Raw genomic sequence first — 22,954 nt, forward strand, 5'->3', positions numbered from 1 at the left:
ACCACCCCTCCCACAGTGACCCTCCCTCAGTACCACCCCTCCCACAATGTGACCCTCCCTCAGTACCGCCCCTCCCACAGTGTGACCCTCCCTCAGTACCGCCCCTCCCACAGTGTGACCCTCTCTCAGTATCACCCCTCCCACAGTGTGACCCTCTCTCAATACCACCCCTCCCACAGCGTGACCCTCCCTCAGTACCACCCCTCCCACAGTGTGACCCTCCCTCAGTACCGCCCCTCCCAGTGTGACCCTCCCTCAGTACCACCCCTCCCACAATGTGACCCTCCCTCAGTACCGCCCCTCCCACAGTGTGACCCTCCCTCAGTACCGCCCCTCCCACAGTGTGACCCTCTCTCAGTATCACCCCTCCCACAGTGTGACCCTCTCTCAATACCACCCCTCCCACAGCGTGACCCTCCCTCAGTACCGCCCCTCCCACAGTGTGACCCTCCCTCAGTACCGCCCCTCCCACAATGTGACCCTCCCTCAGTACCGCCCCTCCCACAATGTGACCCTCCCTCAGTACCGCCCCTCCCACAATGTGACCCTCCCTCAGTACCACCCCTCCCACAGTGTGACCCTCTCTCAATACCGCCCCTCCCACAGTGTGACCCTCCCTCAGTACCGCCCCTCCCACAGTGTGACCCTCCCTCAGTACCGCCCCTCCCACAGTGTGACTCTCCCTCAGTACCACCCCTCCCACAGTGTGACCCTCTCTCAGTACCACCCCTCCCACAGTGTGACCCTCCCTCAGTACCGCCCCTCCCACAATGGTGACCCTCCCTCAGTACTGCCCCTCCCACAGTGTGACCCCCCTCAGTGTGACCCCCCTCAATACCACCCCTGCCAGTGTGACTCTTCCTTAGTACCATCCCTCCCACAATGGTGACCCTCCCTCAGTACCACCCCTCCCACAGTGTGACTCTCCCTCTGTACCAGCCCTCCCACAGTGTGACCCTCCCTCAGTACCAACCCTCCCACAGTGTGACCCTCCCTCAGTACCACCCCTCCCACAGTGTGACCCTCCCTCAGTACCACCCCTCCCACAATGGTGACCCTCCCTCAGTACCACCCCTCCCACAGTGTGACTCTCCCTCTGTACCAGCCCTCCCACAGTGTGACCCTCCCTCAGTACCACCCCTCCCACAGTGTGACCCTCCCTCAGTACCACCCCTCCCACAGTGTGACTCTCCCTCAGTACCTCCCCTCCCACAGTGTGATCCTCCCTCAGCACCACCTCTCCCACAGTGTGATCCTCTCTCAGTACCACCCCTCCCACAGTGTGACCCTCCCTCAGTACCACCCCTCCCACAGTGTGACTCTCCCTCTGTACCACCCCTCCCACAGTGTGACCCTCCCTCTATACCACCTCTTTGGCACTGGGGTTGCCCAAGTCTCTGAATCACTCTTGTCAGCCTGTAGCTCAGTATCTCCCTCTGTAGCCACTGACCGTCTCTCCTGGCAGTGACTCACCTTTCTCGTACGCCCACATCAGGCACGTCTGCTCGTCCTTCTCTCCGCTGGAGCGACTGGGGTCGGACGCCACCAGGTTCATGTCAGCCCCTCTATCCAGCAGGAACTGTACCAGCCGAATATGGCCATGGTAGCAGGCACTATGCAGCCCTGGTGTGGATTGAGATCAGTGACCCTCAGCAAAGCCAGCACAGCCACCTATGCTCCAGTCTATCAATGTTACCCCTCATATTACACAGCAACGTACTTGCATTCTCAGTGAACACAGTGCAAGGAGCATGATTTAAGCTGATAGATGGATTGATCGATCAATGCCTTGTTGATCCCAAAGGAAATTACCGTGTCATAGCATCGTTACATGTGCACAAATATACAAACATTAGAAAAGAAGAAAGAATAAATAAACAACTAAACACATTGATGAAGGAAGAGCAGTAGATGTAGTGTATATGGATTTTAGCAAGGCATTTGACAAGCCCATGTAAGGCTTATTGAGAAAGTAAGGAGGCATGGGATCCAAGGGGACAATGCTTTGTGAATCCAGAACTGGCTTGTCTACAGAAGGTAAAGACTGGTTGTAGACGGGTCATATTCTGCATGGAGGTCGGACACCAGTGGTGTGCCTCAGGGATCTGTTCTGGAACCCTTACTCTTCGTGATTTTTATAAATGACCTGGATGAGGAAGTGGAGGGATGGGTTATTAAGTTTGCTGATAACACAAAGGTTGGGGTGTTGTGGATAGTGTGGAAGGCTGTCAGAGGTTACAACGGGACATTGATAGGATGCAAAACTGGGCTGAGAAGAGGCAGATGGAGCTCAACCCAGATAAGTGTGAAGTGGTTCATTTTGGTAGGTCAAATATGATGGCAGAATATGGTATTAATGGTAAGACTCTTGGCAGTGTGGAGGATCAGAGGGATCTTGGGGGACGAGTCCATAGGTCGCTCAAAGCAGCTGCACAGGTTGACTCTGTGGTTAAGAAGCCATATAGTGTATTGGCCTTCATCAATTGTGAAATTGAATTTAGGAGCCGAGAGGTGATGTTGCAGCTATATAGGACCCTGGTCAGACCCCACTTGGAGTACAGTGCTCAGTTCTGGTCGCCTCACTACAGGAAGGATGTGGAAGCCATAGAAAGGGTGCAGAGGAGATTTACAAGGATGGTGCCTGGATTGGGGAGCATGCCTATGAGAATAGGTTGAGTAAACAAGGCCTTTTCTCCTTGGAGCGACGGAGGATGAGAGGTGACCTGATAGAGGTGTACAAGTTGATGAGAGGCATTGATCGTGTGGATAGTCAGAGACTTTTTCCCAGTGCTGAAATGGCTGCCACAAGAGGACACAAGTTTAAGGTGCTTGGGAGCAGGTACAGAGGAGATGTAAGGGGTAAGGTTTTTTTTAAAAACACAGAGAGCGGTGAGTGTGTGGAATGGGCTGCTGGCAACAGTGGTGGAGGCGGATACAATAGGGTCTTTTAAGAGACTTTTGGATAGGTACATGGAGCTTAGAAAAATAGAGGGCTATAGGTAAGCCTAGTAATTTCTAAGGTAGGGACATGTTTGACACAACTTTGTGGGCCGAAAGGCCTGTATTATGCTGTAGGTTTTCTTATGTTTCTAGGTTTCTAATAAGTTGCCTTAAACAGTCTAACAAAGAGGAGCTGATCACATCCCAAGCTATAGTTTGACTCATTATAGAACCTAATGGCCAAGGGTAAGAATGACCTCATATCGCATTCTTTGGAATCAAAATTAAAACCTTCTTTTGACTGGCAGAAAGTATAGGGGAGATGCCAGAGGTAGCAGCTTTGCACAGAGAGTGGTAAGAGCACAGAACGTTGTGGTAGAGGAGACATTTAAGAGACTCTTAGATAGGCACATGGATGATAGCAAAATGGAGGTTTATGTAGGAGAGAACAATGAGATTGATCTTTAAAAGGTCAGAACAATATCATGGGCTGAGGTGTCTATAGTGTGCTGTCGTGTTCTGTTCTATGTTCCAAGTGAGTGCAGGAAATGGAGATTACAGGGATTGCGGGAAATGGTCCAGAGTGAGTGATAGCAAGTCCCGGTACGACAGATATCAAAGGGATATCAGTAACATAGCGACGAGCTTAACGCTTTACAGCGTCAGCAACCTGGGTTCAATTCCCATTGCTGTCTGTGAAGAGCTTGCATGTTCTTCTCCTGAATGCATGGGTTTCCTTCCTTGTCTAAAGACATAGGGGTTAGTACGTTAATTGGACACGTGGGTGTAATTGGTCAGTGCAGGCCCATTGGACCAAATCGACTTGTTACTATATGTATCTCTAAATGAACATTTAAAATAATATCACTGGGTGGGTAAGGAGACAAGGAAGCTTGTGGAGGTACACAGCTGTGTAGAATTCTGTCAGAGTGCAGAATACCACACACATTCCACCTCAGGCCATTGTCAATCAGGCTTTAGATAATCTGAGCAACATGCACGAAACAGCACACCCTAACATCTTCACTGTCGTTTTGGGGATTTTAACCAGGCCAGTTTGAAAAAGTCACTAAACAATTACCATCAACAGATCGCTTGCAATACCTGAGGAAACTGGATCATTGTTACACTACCATTACATACTATTCCACGCCCTCACTTCAGGAATTCTAATCACCTGGCTGTACTTCTATTCCCTGAGTATAGGCAGAGACTGAAGACTGCAGCACCAGCAGTGAGGACTCACTGGAGATATCAGTGTGGCGTAGGACTGACTGGAGAAGACAGTATTGAACTGCTGCTGTTAAGTTAACAAATTTCACGACACATGCTGGTGATAATAAACCTGATTCTGATTCTAAGTGAAGGGGCCATATAAAAAGAAATTAGGAGAGCAAAGAGGACTGAAATATCACTACCTGGTAAGATTAAGAAAAGTCCTGAGCATCTATGTTTCATTTTACAGGTATGTAAGAGGGAAAAAGAAACATATGTAAGGTTTAGGAAACTGGAATCAGATAGGGGCTTTAAGGAATATAAAGACATCAGGAGAGAACTTAAAACAGGGCATCAGAGAATCAGGCTCTCTAATGTTCGCTCTGTGCTGCCCTCCAGTGCTCACTCAGTGGAAGGACAAGCTTGACCAGGACAACATACCAGCAATCTAATCACAATGTGATGCTGGAAAAAATGTGCAGATGCTGGAAATCCAAGCAACACACTCAAAATGCTGGAGGAACTCAGCAGGCCAGGTGGCATCTATGGAAAAGAGCACAGTTGACGTTTTGGGTCAACTGTACTCTTTTCCTAGATGTTGCCTGACCTGCTGAGTTCCTCCAGCATTTTGTGTGTGTTTACCATCAATTTAGTCATGTCACTCAGGGATGGGCTATATTATTACTATTTTTCTTTGCAACTTTCTTTCCTGTAATCGTAACCATCTATGCTATTTGTACTGTGTTCTATTAGTAATGTGTTTTGCACCTTGGCATCAAAGGAACATTGTTTCATTTGGCTATATTCATGTGTGGTTGAATGATAATTAAAGTTGAATTTGAGGATGGGTTAGAATGACTTTGAAGTATCCTTGGTGGGGAGAATCGAGAATCCTGGGATATTTTATAAATTCATCAAAAGACTAGATTCATAAGGGAGAGGGTAGGACCACTCAAGGGGAAAGTGGGGTATTTATGCCTGGAGCCAAATGATGCGGATGGGAGAACTAAATGATAATTTCTTTATGTATTCACCAAGGAGAAGGATATAAGGGAGAGGGAGATCAGGGAGGAGGTGCTGATTCTCAAGGCTGCTGATATCAGGATGTGGTGGCTTTGCATCCCTTTAAGAACATTAAAGTGGCTAATTCCCCAGGGCCAGTGGGATCTATCCCAGGTTATTGAGAGAGGTGAGGGAGGAGACTGCAGGGGTGTTGAAAGATCTTTGTCTCGTCTTTCGCTAGAGCTTTGGTTTTCCTCCATCCCTCTGGGCCAATGTTTTTGTTTTGTTAAAGAAATGCAGTAGAATGAACCAGCAACAATGGGCTGGTGATTCTTAATGATTAGCGACAAGGATTCCACTAATTCTTAAGGATAGGATTTGCTTACATCTGGAAAAGCACAGACTTTTTAGAGATAACATGCATGGCTTTGTGTGAGGAAGGTCATGTCTTACTCCTTAAACATTTTATTTGAGGAGGTGATGAAGATGAGGACAGGACAGTAGATGTTGTTTACATGGACATTAGCAAGGCCTTTGACAAGAAAGATCAATGTTCATGGACACTCGGTGGATCGGATTCAAAATTGACTTGGCCATAGAAGTGGTGAAGTATGTGATTCTAGCTGGAGATCTAATACCAGTGGTGTTCTGCAAGGGACTCTGCGGCTTACCTGGATGTCACTAAGTCCAGGTGTCCAAAACCAAGAGGGAGAAACTTAGTGTGAGCAGGAAGACACTGAGTGAAGATCCGAGTATTTGCCCCTAGAGAGGGGTTGGATTCTGGAAAGGTGGAGGCAAATTGCCTCACAACATTGAACAAGCATCTGGAAGAGCACCTGAATCAGCAAGGCAGGGAAAGGTGCAGACCAAGTGCTGGAATTGGGTTGGTATGGGGGGGATGGGTGGGAGGAATATGATGGGCCGAAGGGCATATCTGTGCGCAGGAGGACTCACTGACACCACAAATTCTCTCACCAGTGTGTCCGTCCCTCCCCTGGTGGTTTATACTCATGGCGTTCTGGTTGATTAGAAACTCCACCAGCTCGATGTTTTTGCCATAGGTGCAGGAGCTGCAGACAAGAAGGGAAAGGATAAGAGTTCGGGTGGTCAGACTTGGGATGCCGGGAAGAGGCTGAGGTGGAAGGTGGAAAGTTGAAGGTTCTGACCGAGTGACACCCACCTGTGGAAAGAGGTTTCACTGAAGATGTTCTCCTTGGTCAGGCTCTCTGTCCCCGAGAGGCGGATCAGTTCAGTGGCCGCTTCCATTTTACCATTGTAACAGGCCCTGAAGGATGAACAGCAGCAGTGACTCCTCCACCCACACACTGTCAAGCCAGTACCAGTTGGCTATTCAGCCCTAGGTTCTCACTAGCCTCCCCAGCACCCAAGACACTTGCAAAAGGCGATGCCACAAAAAGGCAGTGTCGATCATTAAGGACCCCCATCAGCCAGGGCATGCCCTCTTCTCATTGTTATCATCAGGGAGGCGGTACAGCAGCCTGAAGACACACAATGATTCAGGAACAGCTTCTTCCCCTCCATCAGATTTCTGAATGGACAATGAACCCATGAACACTACCTCAATATTTTTTCTTTCTCATTTGCACTTTACTTATTTAATTTTCTTACTGTGATTTACAGTTTTTATTATATATTGTATGCACTGCTGCTGTAAAACAACAGATTTCATAACATACTGTATGCCAGTGATATTGACCCCGATTCTGATCCTGATCTGTCTGCCATCACAGGAGACTTGAAGGTAGCTCAGCCCTTCTCCTTCGTGCTGGTGTTCTGGTTTCATACCAGACCCTTTCCAACCCCCACCTCCTCCTCCCTAGACCATTACCCCCCTTGACCACCCCCTACCACCCATTCCCTCTGTCCTCCAGATGGAACTCCTTTGCAATTGCTCATTGGAACTGCTGAAGGGGACAGACCTGGGTCTCCAGCCCCCTGCTCAGAGTGGAGTTAGGAGGGGCCTTTAGCCCAAGAGGAGGAACAGGACTGCCCCCAGAGCCCCTCTTGATTACCAACTCTAGGGAATGAAAGGTTTAACCTCATGAGGAGCATTTGATAGCTCTGGACTTATACTCGCTGGAGTTTAGAAGCATGAGGGGGTATCTCATTGAAACCTATTGATTACTGAAAGGTCCAGATAGAGTGGATGTGGAGAGGATGTTGCCGATAGCAGGGTAGTCTAGGACCAGAAAGCACAGCCTCAGAATACAGGGACATCCTTTTAGAACAGAAATTAGGAGGAATTTCTTTCGGCAAAAGTTGGCAAATCTGTGGAATTCATTGCTATAGATGGCTGTGGAAGCTAAGTCATTGGGTGTATTTAAAGTGGAGGTTGACATGTTCTTGGTTAGTGAGGGCATTAAAGGTTACAGACGAAGGCAGGAAAATGGGGTTGAGAGGGATAGCACGATTGAATGGGCCAAATGGCCTAATATCTTACAATATTAACACGGAGCAGTCTCAGCTTTGACCTTCAGACCAGCGGTAATTTTGTGGGATGAGAGCAATACAGAACCATCCACACCCTCATGGGAGAAGGGGCTTCCTGCCAGCTTGAATGAGGTCCAACATGTCCTGGCTCAGAACCAGGGTCTGAGACCCTTCCTACTTGTTAAGTTTATTGTCATCTGACTGGCCAAATGAAACAACATTCCTCTAGACCACGGTGCACCCAGAAAACATAGATCCCACACAGCACATAAAGCAAAACATTGCCATAAATCAGTTAATAAAATTTAATTCAAAATGCAGTAGAGAGTAAACAGCTCGCTGTCCTAGCGATGAGACCTCGGTGGTGGCAGGGTATTTATCAGTCTCACAGCCTGCGGGAAGAAGCTGTTACCCAGTCCAGTCCTAGCCCTGATGCTCCTGTACCTCCTTCCTGATGGTAGTGAGTCTAAGAGACTGTGGGATGGGTTGCAGGGATCTTCAACAATCCCTCGGGTCCTTTGCATACAACGCTCCCAGTAAATGTTACATAGCACACAACACAGTCACATAACAGGCCCTTCAGCCCAACTTAACCTTGCTGACCAAGATTCCCATCCAAGCAAGTCCTATTTGCCTGGGTTTGACCCACATCACTCTAGACCTTTCCTATCTATGTTTCTGTCCAAGGGTCCTTAAACATTGCAATTGTATTCACCTCTACCACCATCTCCTCTGGCAACTCAGTCCACCACCCACCACCTCTGTGGAAAATCAGATTTTACCATATTCATTGGGTCAGATCCTATGCCAAACCCACAAATAGGTCTGCACACAGAGTGGGGAACAGGTAGGTTCCCATTGTCCACTCTAATCACTGATGCTTAGTCTCGGCCCAATACATCAACTGTATACTTTTTCCATAGGTGCTGAGTTCCTTCAACATTTTGTGTGTGTTGGACACAATACTCCAAAATTAGGCCTTACCAATGTTTTATACAATTCCAACCCAAGATTCTATCTCCTGTACTCAATACTTTAATTTATGAAGGTCAACGTGTCAAAATTTCTCTTTACAACCCTATCTACAGTGGCAGCATGATCAAGGAATTATGGACTGTACTCCCTGATCGCTCTACTCTTCCGCACTCCACCATGTTAGATTACATGGTTTAATTGTCATTTTCTTTGCAGTTTAACAATTTATGCCCCTTTGTATTTTATATAAGTACCTATATACAAGTAATTGTTTAGTATGTTTCCTAGTGGTCACAGTGTGTATATGCAATTGCTTGGTGTATCTGTTCGTGGCTATATACCTTTATCATTCTGGAAAGCTCTGGAAGCTTCTCTGGTGTTGTACTATGTGAATAGGGACTATCTGATTGTTCAACTCTTATCTAGAAATTTGAATGGAATATTTCTTATTTATGGAATATAAGACAGGTCAACCACATTGGTCTGCCATCTTTTTCTTTTAACCTTTAGTCACTCTAGTTTTAGTGACTAAATGTTTGCACCTTGACATTACAACACTATTAACTCTTAATAAAACAATTGGGAGCAACAAGTTTGATGCCTCTTCCCTGCCTTCCAAAAAGAACCTTGCATCAAAAACATCAGAATCCATTAGTACCCAACCATTCGCTGTGTAAGACCGACCCTGGTTTGTCCTCACGAAGCGCAACACCTCACACTTGTCCGTATTAAAATCCATCTTCCATTTTCCAATCCATTTTTCCAACTATACCACATTTATCTTCACTCGACACTCAGCCCTAATGCAAGGACTTGATTTGTCAATGGCCCTTCTCTCTCTCACCACCATAGGTGCTGCTCAACCCCTTCCCCCTATTCCTTCTGTGGTTTGCTTTGAACTCACAAGTGTAGAGCAGTGTCTCCGTAGATGTTCACGGCATGAGGCTGCACGCCAAAGTTTCCCTGCAGCAAGTAACTGATGATCTCATGGTGGCCAAAGCGGGAAGAGAAGTGGAGAGGAGAGTGGTCCTCGTTGTCCAGGGAATTAACTGGGATCACCAAGAAACAGGGAATAACACTCATTGGTATGATTGAAGATACAACTAAACAAAAACAAGCAAGATGTTTCTGGAGATCAATAAGATCAAAAAAGTACAGAGAAAATTTACTCCGTACTTAAAGTTGCCAGAACTTGAGAACCTGAGTTACTGGAAACATTTGATTTAGATGTTGCATTTATTCCCTCGAGTGAAGGAGAATGAGGGGAAATTTGAAGAGTTATACAACATTATGAGGGGCAGAGACAGGGTAAATGCAAGCAGGCTTTTTTCTGAGGTTGGGTGACACCTGAACTGGAGGCCATAGGTTAAGGGTGAAAGGTGAAATGTTTAAGGGGAACTTGATCAGTCAGAAGGTGATGAGTGTGGACTGAGCTGCCAATGGAATTGGAGTATGCGGGTTCAAATGCGACATTTAAGAGAAATTTGGATTAGTACATGGATGGGAGGGGTATAGAGGACTTTGGATAAGAGCAAAAGGATGGCAAGGGACAAAATTGGTCCCCTGGAAGATCAGAATGATAACCTATGTGTGAAGTTGTAAGAGATGGGGAGGTCGTAAATGGAGTTTCTGCATCTATATTTACAGAGGAGACATACACAGGATCTAGAGATGCGAGTCAATGCAGCAAAGTTGTGGACCCTTTACAAATTACAGAGGAGGAGGTGCTTGCTGTCTTGAGGCAAATTAGGCCGGATAAATCCACAGGGCATGACAAGGCATTCCCTCAGACCATCTGTGAGGCTAGTTTAGAAATTGCAGGAGCCATAGCAGAGATATTTAAAGCACCTGGAGCCACGAGTCAGGTGTGCAGGACTGAAGGATAGCTAAAGTTGTTCTGTTGAAAGAATGAACCATAAAATTATAGGCTGACAACCATAGTGGGCAAGTTATTGGACAGGATATGTAAGTATTTGAATAGACAGACACTGATTAGGGATACTCATTGTGGCTTTGTGTGTGGTAAGTAGAGTCTAACCAATCTGAAAGAGGTTTTTGAGGAAGTTACCAGGAAAGTCGATAAAGGCAAAGCAGTGGATGTTGTCTACGTGCACTTTAGCAAGGTATTTAACAAGGTCCTACATGGAAAGTTGATCGGCACTTATGATGAAGTAGTAAATTCGATCAGACATTGGCCTCACAGGAGAAGCCAGAGAGTGATGGTAGAGGATTGCCACTCTGACTGGAGCCCTGTGACGAGTGGAATGCCATAGGGATCTGTGCTGGGTCCATTGTTGTTTGTCATCTGTATCAATGGTCCAGATGATAATGTGGTTAACCTTATCAGCAAATTTGCAGTTAACAACAAGAATGGGGGTATAGTGGACAGCAAGGATGATCAGAAGTTGCAGCAGATCTGGACCAGCTGGGAAAGTGAACTGAAATATGGCAGATGGAATTTAATGCAGTCAAGTGCAAGGTAAGTGTTGTGCTTTGGGAGGACAAACCAGGGTACGTCTTACACAGTGAGTAGTAAGGAACTGAGGAGTGCAGCAGAACAGAGAGATTCCTGAAAGTGGTGTCATGGTGAAGAAAGCTTTTAAATCCACGTATTGAGTACAAGAATTGAAATATGCTGCAATTGTATAAAATGTTGCTGAGGGCTAATTTGGAATACAGTGTGCAGTTTTAGTCACAAGAAATATATAAGTAAGATTGAAAGAGTGCAGAGAAAATTTACAAGGATGCTACCGGAACTTAAGGACCTGAGTTATAAGGAAAGGTTGAATAATTGGGCTTTATTCCCTAGAATGTAGAAGACCGAGGAGAGATTTGGAAGAGGGAAACAGAATTATGAGGGGTATAGATAGGGTAAATGTAAGCAGGCTTTTTCCACTGAGGTTGGGTGAGGTTAGAAGTAGATGTCACAGGTTAAGAGTGAAAGGAGAAATGTTGAAGGGGAACCTGAGGGGCAACTTCTTGACTCAGAGGGTGGTGAGAATGGTGAACAAGCTGCCAACAGAAATGGGGGACACAGGCTCGATTTAAACATTTAAGAAAAGTTTGGATAGATACATGGATGAGAGGGGTATAGAGGGTTATGGTACAGGTGCAGGTCGATGAGTCTAGGTAGAATAACAGGTCAGCACAGACTAGAAGGGCTGATGGGCCTTTTTCTTTGCTGGAGTATTTATAGACTCTATAACTAAGGAGCATAAATGGGGAGACTGTGAGAAATGTTTCCCTAATGGAGAGACAGCTATAAGCAGACAGCAGAGGGTAGGAGTCAGGGGAAAAGGTTAGGTGTTTCAGTGGGGTGGGGAGCAGGAAAACTGAGAGGGAGGGTGGAATCTGAAACTGACTGCCAAAGGGGAAGGTTGGGGCAGAGACCCTCACAATGTTGAACAAGTATCTGCACGAGCACTTGACTCCCCAAGGGACTTGAATCACCAAGACAGAGCTGATTACTGTTGTGTATTTAATATATCAGTCATGACCAGTGTTGGGTAACAGGTCTGGCATGAGTACTGATGGCTCACTTGAGGTGTGGCTTGGATCAGTGTGAAGGGATGGTTTCTACCTTCATGTTAGCTGTAGATTGTGATATGTGAGTGGGGAGAAAGGACTTCACCCAGAGAGAGGTGAACCTGTGAAATTCTCCACCAGAGGGCATGGGGAACAAATCAATGAACACAAAGACAGATATGTAGAAGGAAAATGCGTCAGAGGCAGAGAGCAAAAAATCAGTGTAGGTCACACCACCATGGCCATATCACCATAGTCATACAATCATAGTCGCTACTGCCACAGTCACACAACACGGTCACACCACACAGTCACACCACACGGTCACACCACACAGTCACACCACACGGTCACACCACACGGTCACACCACACGGTCACATCATCACAGTCACACCACACGGTCACACCACACGGTCATATCATCACAGTCACACCACACGGTCATATCACCACAGTCACACCACACGGTCACATCACCACAGTCACACCACACGGTCACATCACCACAGTCACACCACACGGTCACACCACACGATCACACCACACGGTCACACCACAGTCACACCACACGGTCATATCATCACAGTCACACCACACGGTCACATCATACGGTCACACCACACGATCACACCACACGGTCACACCACACGGTCATATCACCACAGTCACACCACACGGTCACACCACACGGTCACACCACACGGTCACACCACACGGTCACACCACACGGTCACACCACACAGACACACCACACGGTCATATCACCACGGTCACACCACACGGTCATATCACCACAGTCACACCACACGGTCACACCACACGGTCACACCACACAGTCACACCACACGGTCATATCACCACAGTCACACCACACGGTCACATCACCACAGTCACACCACACGGTCATATCACCACAGTCACACCACACGGTCACATCATCACAGTCACACCACACGGTCACACCACACGGTCATATCACCACACAGACACACCACACAGTCACACCACACGGTCACACCACACGGTCACACCACACAGACACACCACACGGTCACACCACACAGACACACCACACGGTCACACCACACGGTCATATCACCACAGTCACACCACACGGTCAGATCACCACAGTCACACCACACGGTCACACCACACGGTCACACCACACGGTCATAACATCACAGTCACACCACACGGTCACACAACACGGTCACACCACACGGTCACACAACACGGTCACACCACACGGTCACACAACACGGTCACACAACACGGTCACACAACACGGTCACACAACACGGTCAGATCACCACAGTCACACCACACGGTCACACCACACGGTCATATCACCACAGTCACACCACACGGTCATATCACCACAGTCACACCACACGGTCACACCACACGGTCACACCACACGGTCACACCACACGGTCATATCACCACAGTCACACCACACGGTCACACCACACAGACACACCACACGGTCATATCACACAGTCACACCACACGGTCACACCACACAGACACACCACACGGTCATATCACCACAGTCACACCACACGGTCACACCACACAGTCACACCACACGGTCATATCACCACAGTCACACCACACGGTCACACCACACGGTCACACCACACGGTCATATCACCACAGTCACACCACACGGTCACACCACACGGTCATATCACCACAGTCACACCACACGGTCATATCACCACAGTCACACCACACGGTCACATCACACGGTCATATCACCACAGTCACACCACACGGTCACACCACACAGTCACACCACACGGTCATATCACCACAGTCACACCACACGGTCACACCACACGGTCACACCACACGGTCATATCACCACAGTCACACCACACGGTCACACCACACGGTCACACCACACGGTCACACCACACGGTCATATCACCACGGTCACACCACACGGTCATATCACACGGTCACATCACCACAGTCACACCACACGGTCACACCACACGGTCACACCACACGGTCACACCACACGGTCAGATCACCACAGTCACACCACACGGTCAGATCACCACAGTCACACCACACGGTCACACCACATGGTCATATCACCACAGTCACACCACACGGTCATATCACCACAGTCACACCACACGGTCACACCACACGGTCATATCACCACAGTCACACCACACGGTCACACCACACGGTCACACCACACGGTCATATCACCACAGTCACACCACACGGTCACACCACACGGTCACACCACACGGTCATATCACCACGGTCACACCACACGGTCATATCACACGGTCACATCACCACAGTCACACCACACGGTCACACCACACGGTCACACCACACGGTCACACCACACGGTCAGATCACCACAGTCACACCACACGGTCAGATCACCACAGTCACACCACACGGTCACACCACACGGTCATATCACCACAGTCACACCACACGGTCATATCACCACAGTCACACCACACGGTCACACCACACGGTCACACCACACGGTCACATCACCACAGTCACATCACACGGTCACATCACACGGTCATATCACCACAGTCACACCACACGGTCACACCACACGGTCATATCACCACAGTCACACCACACGGTCATATCACCACGGTCACACCACACGGTCATATCACCACAGTCACACCACACGGTCACACCACACGGTCATATCACCACAGTCACACCACACGGTCACACCACACGGTCACACCACACGGTCATATCACCACAGTCACACCACACGGTCACACCACACGGTCATATCACCACAGTCACACCACACGGTCATATCACCACGGTCACACCACACGGTCACACCACACGGTCACATCACCACAGTCACATCACACGGTCACATCACACGGTCACATCACACGGTCATATCACCACAGTCACACCACACGGTCACACCACACGGTCATATCACCACAGTCACACCACACGGTCATATCACCACGGTCACACCACACGGTCATACCACACGGTCACACCACACGGTCATATCACCACAGTCACACCACACGGTCATATCACCACAGTCACACCACACGGTCACACCACACGGTCACACCACACGGTCACATCACCACAGTCACATCACACGGTCACATCACACGGTCATATCACCACAGTCACACCACACGGTCACACCACACGGTCATATCACCACAGTCACACCACACAGTCATATCACCACAGTCACACCACACGGTCACACCACACGGTCACATCACCACAGTCACACCACACGGTCACATCACCACAGTCACACCACACGGTCACATCACCACAGTCACACCACACGGTCACACCACACGGTCACACCACACGGTCACATCACCACAGTCACACCACACGGTCACATCACCACGGTCACACCACACGGTCACACCACACGGTCACACCACACGGTCACACCACACGGTCACACCACACGGTCATATCACCACAGTCACACCACACGGTCACACCACACGGTCACACCACACGGTCTCACCACAGTCACACCACACGGTCACATCACCACAGTCACACCACACGGTCACACCACACGGTCATATCACCACACGGTCACACCACACGGTCACACCACACGGTCACACCACACGGTCATATCACCACAGTCACACCACACGGTCATATCACCACAGTCACACCACACGGTCATATCACCACAGTCATACCACACGGTCACACCACACAGTCACACCACACGGTCATATCACCACAGTCACACCACACGGTCATATCACCAAGTCACACCACACGGTCACACCACACAGTCACACCACACGGTCATATCACCACAGTCACACCACACGGTCAGATCACCACAGTCACACCACACGGTCACACCACACGGTCATATCACCACAGTCACACCACACGGTCATATCATCACAGTCACACCACACGGTCACACCACACGGTCACACCACACGGTCATATCACCACAGTCACACCACACGGTCATATCACCACAGTCACACCACACCGGCACACCACACGGTCACACCACACGGTCACACCACACGGTCATATCACCACAGTCACACCACACGGTCATATCACCACAGTCACACCACACGGTCATATCACCACAGTCACACCACACGGTCACACCACACGGTCATATCACCACAGTCACACCACACGGTCATATCACCACAGTCACACCACACGGTCACACCACACGGTCACACCACATGGTCATATCACCACAGTCACACCACACGGTCACACCACACGGTCATATCACCACAGTCACACCACACGGTCACACCACACGGTCATATCACCACAGTCACACCACACGGTCACACCACACGGTCACACCACACGGTCATATCACCACAGTCACACCACACGGTCACACCACACGGTCACACCACACGGTCATATCACCACAGTCACACTACACGGTCACACCACACGGTCACACCACACGGTCATATCACCACAGTCACACCACACGGTCATATCACCACAGTCATATCACCACAGTCACACCACACGGTCATATCACCACAGTCATATCACCACAGTCACACCACACGGTCATATCACCACAGTCACACCACACGGTCACACCACACGGTCAGATCACCACAGTCACACCACACGGTCATATCATCACAGTCACACCACAAGGTCACACCACACGGTCACACCACACGGTCATATCACCACAGTCACACCACACGGTCACACCACACGGTCATATCACCACAGTCACACCACACGGTCATATCACCACAGTCACACCACACGGTCACACCACACGGTCATATCACCACAGTCACACCACACGGTCATATCACCACAGTCACACCACACTGTCATATCACCACAGTCACACCACACGGTCACACCACACGGTCACACCACACGGTCATATCACCACAGTCACACCACACGGTTATATCACCACAGTCACACCACACGGTCATATCACCACAGTCACACCACACGGTCACACCACACGGTCACACCACACGGTCACACCACACGGTCATATCACCACAGTCACACCACACGGTCATATCACCACAGTCACACCACACGGTCACACCACAGTCACACCACACGGTCACACCACACGGTCACACCACACGGTCATATCACCACAGTCACACCACACGGTCATATCACCACAGTCACACCACACGGTCACACCACACGGTCATATCACCACAGTCACACCACACGGTCATATCACCACAGTCACACCACACGGTCACACGACACGGTCACACCACACGGTCATAGCACCACAGTCACACCACACGGTCACACCACACGGTCACACCACACGGTCACATCACCACAGTCACACCACACGGTCATATCACCACAGTCACACCACACGGTCAGATCACCACAGTCACACCACACAGTCACACCACACGGTCATATCACCACAGTCACACCACACGGTCACACCACACGGTCATATCACCACAGTCACACCACACGGTCACACCACACGGTCATATCACCACAGTCACACCACACGGTCACACCACAGGGTCATATCACCACAGTCACACCACACGGTCACACCACACGGTCACACCACACGGTCATATCACCACAGTCACACCACACGGTCACACCACACGGTCATATCACCACACGGTCATATCACCACAGTCACACCACACGGTCACACCACACGGTCACACCACACGGTCATATCACCACAGTCACACCACACGGTCACACCACACGGTCATATCACCACAGTCACACCACACGGTCACACCACACGGTCATATCACCACAGTCACACCACACGGTCACACCACAGGGTCATATCACCACAGTCACACCACACGGTCACACCACACGGTCATATCACCACAGTCACACCACACGGTCACACCACACGGTCATATCACCACACGGTCACACCACACGGTCATATCACCACAGTCACACCACACGGTCACACCACACAGACACACCACACGGTCATATCACCACAGTCACACCACACGGTCACACCACACGGTCATATCACCACAGTCACACCACACGGTCATATCACCACAGTCACACCACACGGTCACACCACACGGTCATATCACCACAGTCACACCACACGGTCACACCACACGGTCACACCACACGGTCATATCACCACAGTCACACCACACGGTCATATCACCACAGTCACACCACACGGTCACATCACCACAGTCACACCACACGGTCACATCACCACAGTCACACCACACGGTCATATCACCACAGTCACACCACACGGTCACACCACACGGTCACACCACACGGTCACACCACACGGTCACACCACACGGTCATACCACACGGTCACACCACACGGTCATACCACACGGTCACATCACCACGGTCACACCACACGGTCATATCACCACGGTCACACCACACGGTCACACCACACGGTCATATCACCACAGTCACACCACACGGTCATATCACCACAGTCACACCACACGGTCACACCACACGGTCATATCACCACAGTCACACCACACGGTCATATCATTACAGTCACACCACACCATCACACCACACGGTCATATCACCACAGTCACACCACACGGTCACACCACACAGTCACACCACACGGTCACACCACACAGTCACACCACACGGTCACACCACACGGTCATATCACCACAGTCACACCACACGGTCACACCACACGGTCATATCACCACAGTCACACCACACGGTCACACCACACGGTCATATCACCACAGTCACACCACACGGTCATATCACCACAGTCACACCACACGGTCATATCATTACAGTCACACCACACCGTCACACCACACGGTCATATCACCACACGGTCACACCACACGGTCATATCACCACAGTCACACCACACGGTCACACCACACGGTCATATCACCACAGTCACACCACACGGTCTCACCACAGTCACACCACACGGTCACACCACACGGTCATATCACCACAGTCACACCACACGGTCATATCACCACAGTCACACCACACGGTCATATCACCACAGTCACACCACACGGTCATATCATCACAGTCACACCACACGGTCATATCACCACAGTCACACCACACGGTCACACCACACGGTCACACCACACGGTCATATCACCACAGTCACACCACACGGTCACATCACCACAGTCACACCACACGGTCACATCACCACAGTCACACCACACGGTCACATCACCACAGTCACACCACACGGTCACACCACACGGTCACACCACACGGTCATATCACCACAGTCACACCACACGGTCATACCACACGGTCATATCACCACAGTCACACCACACGGTCACACCACACGGTCATATCACCACAGTCACACCACACGGTCACACCAAACGGTCACACCACACGGTCACACCACACGGTCATATCACCACAGTCACACCACACGGTCATATCACCACAGTCACACCACACGGTCATATCATTACGGTCACACCACACGGTCACACCACACGGTCACACCACACGGTCACACCACACGGTCATATCACCACAGTCACACCACACGGTCATATCACCACAGTCACACCACACGGTCACACCACACGGTCATATCACCAAGGTCACACCACACGGTCACATCACACGGTCATATCACCACGGTCACACCACACGGTCACACCACACGGTCATATCACCACGGTCACACCTCACGGTCACACCACACGGTCATATCACCACGGTCACACCACACGGTCACACCACACGGTCATATCACCACAGTCACACCACACGGTCACACCACACGGTCATATCACCACAGTCACACCACACGGTCATATCACCACAGTCACACCACACGGTCACACCACACGGTCATATCACCACAGTCACACCACACGGTCATATCACCACAGTCACACCACACGGTCATATCACCACAGTCACACCACACGGTCATATCACCACAGTCACACCACACGGTCATATCACCACAGTCACACCACACGGTCATATCACCACAGTCACACCACACGGTCACACCACACGGTCATATCACCACAGTCACACCACACGGTCATATCACCACAGTCACACCACACAGTCACACCACACGGTCACACCACACGGTCATATCACCACGGTCACACCACACGGTCATATCACCACAGTCACACCACACGGTCACACCACACGGTCACACCACAGGGTCATATCACCACAGTCACACCACACGGTCACACGACACGGTCATATCACCACAGTCACACCACACGGTCACACCACACGGTCATATCACCACAGTCACACCACACGGTCATATCACCACAGTCACTCCACACGGTCACACCACACGGTCATATCACCACAGTCACACCACACGGTCACACCACACGGTCATATCACCACAGTCACACCACACGGTCACACCACACGGTCATATCACCACAGTCACACCACACGGTCATATCACCACAGTCACACCACACGGTCATATCACCACAGTCACACCACACGGTCACATCACCACAGTCACACCACACGGTCATATCACCACAGTCACACCACACGGTCACACCACACGGTCACACCACACGGTCACACCACACGGTCACACCACACGGTCACACCACACGGTCACACCACACGGTCATACCACACGGTCACACCACACGGTCATACCACACGGTCACATCACCACGGTCACACCACACGGTCATATCACCACGGTCACACCACACGGTCACACCACACGGTCATATCACCACAGTCACACCACACGGTCATATCACCACAGTCACACCACACGGTCACACCACACGGTCATATCACCACAGTCACACCACACGGTCATATCATTACAGTCACACCACACCATCACACCACACGGTCATATCACCACAGTCACACCACACGGTCACACCACACAGTCACACCACACGGTCACACCACACAGTCACACCACACAGTCACACCACACGGTCATATCACCACAGTCACACCACACGGTCACACCACACGGTCATATCACCACAGTCACACCACACGGTCACACCACACGGTCATATCACCACAGTCACACCACACGGTCATATCACCACAGTCACACCACACGGTCATATCATTACAGTCACACCACACCGTCACACCACACGGTCATATCACCACACGGTCACACCACACGGTCATATCACCACAGTCACACCACACGGTCACACCACACGGTCATATCACCACAGTCACACCACACGGTCACACCACACGGTCTCACCACAGTCACACCACACGGACACACCACACGGTCATATCACCACAGTCACACCACACGGTCATATCACCACAGTCACACCACACGGTCATATCACCACAGTCACACCACACGGTCATATCATCACAGTCACACCACACGGTCATATCACCACAGTCACACCACACGGTCACACCACACGGTCACACCACACGGTCATATCACCACAGTCACACCACACGGTCACATCACCACAGTCACACCACACGGTCACATCACCACAGTCACACCACACGGTCATATCACCACAGTCACACCACACGGTCACACCACACGGTCACACCACACGGTCATATCACCACAGTCACACCACACGGTCATACCACACGGTCATATCACCACAGTCACACCACACGGTCACACCACACGGTCATATCACCACAGTCACACCACACGGTCACACCAAACGGTCACACCACACGGTCACACCACACGGTCATATCACCACAGTCACACCACACGGTCATATCACCACAGTCACACCACACGGTCATATCATTACGGTCACACCACACGGTCACAGCACACGGTCACACCACACGGTCACACCACACGGTCATATCACCACAGTCACACCACACGGTCATATCACCACAGTCACACCACACGGTCACACCACACGGTCATATCACCACGGTCACACCACACGGTCACATCACACGGTCATATCACCACGGTCACACCACACGGTCACACCACACGGTCATATCACCACGGTCACACCTCACGGTCACACCACACGGTCATATCACCACAGTCACACCACACGGTCACACCACACGGTCATATCACCACAGTCACACCACACGGTCACACCACACGGTCATATCACCACAGTCACACCACACGGTCATATCACCACAGTCACACCACACGGTCATATCACCACAGTCACACCACACGGTCACACCACACGGTCATATCACCACAGTCACACCACACGGTCATATCACCACAGTCACACCACACGGTCATATCACCACAGTCACACCACACGGTCATATCACCACAGTCACACCACACGGTCACACCACACGGTCATATCACCACAGTCACACCACACGGTCATATCACCACAGTCACACCACACAGTCACACCACACGGTCACACCACACGGTCATATCACCACGGTCACACCACACGGTCATATCACCACAGTCACACCACACGGTCACACCACACGGTCACACCACAGGGTCATATCACCACAGTCACAACACACGGTCACACGACACGGTCATATCACCACAGTCACACCACACGGTCACACCACACGGTCATATCACCACAGTCACACCACACGGTCATATCACCACAGTCACACCACACGGTCACACCACACGGTCATATCACCACAGTCACACCACACGGTCACACCACACGGTCATATCACCACAGTCACACCACACGGTCATATCACCACAGTCACACCACACGGTCACACCACACGGTCATATCACCACAGTCACACCACACGGTCATATCACCACAGTCACACCACACGGTCATATCACCACAGTCACA

General features: G+C 50.3%; 1 protein-coding gene across 3 annotated transcripts in view; it reads right to left on the reverse strand.

The window, feature by feature from the left end:
* tnni3k (TNNI3 interacting kinase) overlaps positions 1-22,954 on the reverse strand; it is a 170,237-nt gene that overhangs the window by 73,069 nt on the left and 74,214 nt on the right. For all 3 annotated transcript variants that reach the window (XM_059983675.1, XM_059983676.1, XM_059983677.1), the window contains 4 exons: positions 9,488-9,632; positions 6,338-6,442; positions 6,133-6,227; positions 1,474-1,623 (listed from right to left, as the gene is read on the reverse strand). In XM_059983675.1, coding sequence (XP_059839658.1) covers positions 1,474-1,623; positions 6,133-6,227; positions 6,338-6,442; positions 9,488-9,632 — 495 coding nt within the window. The remainder of the gene's footprint in view (positions 1-1,473; positions 1,624-6,132; positions 6,228-6,337; positions 6,443-9,487; positions 9,633-22,954) is intronic.

Source organism: Hypanus sabinus, chromosome 11, assembly GCF_030144855.1.
Source record: "Hypanus sabinus isolate sHypSab1 chromosome 11, sHypSab1.hap1, whole genome shotgun sequence".
Classification (NCBI taxonomy): domain Eukaryota; kingdom Metazoa; phylum Chordata; class Chondrichthyes; order Myliobatiformes; family Dasyatidae; genus Hypanus; species Hypanus sabinus.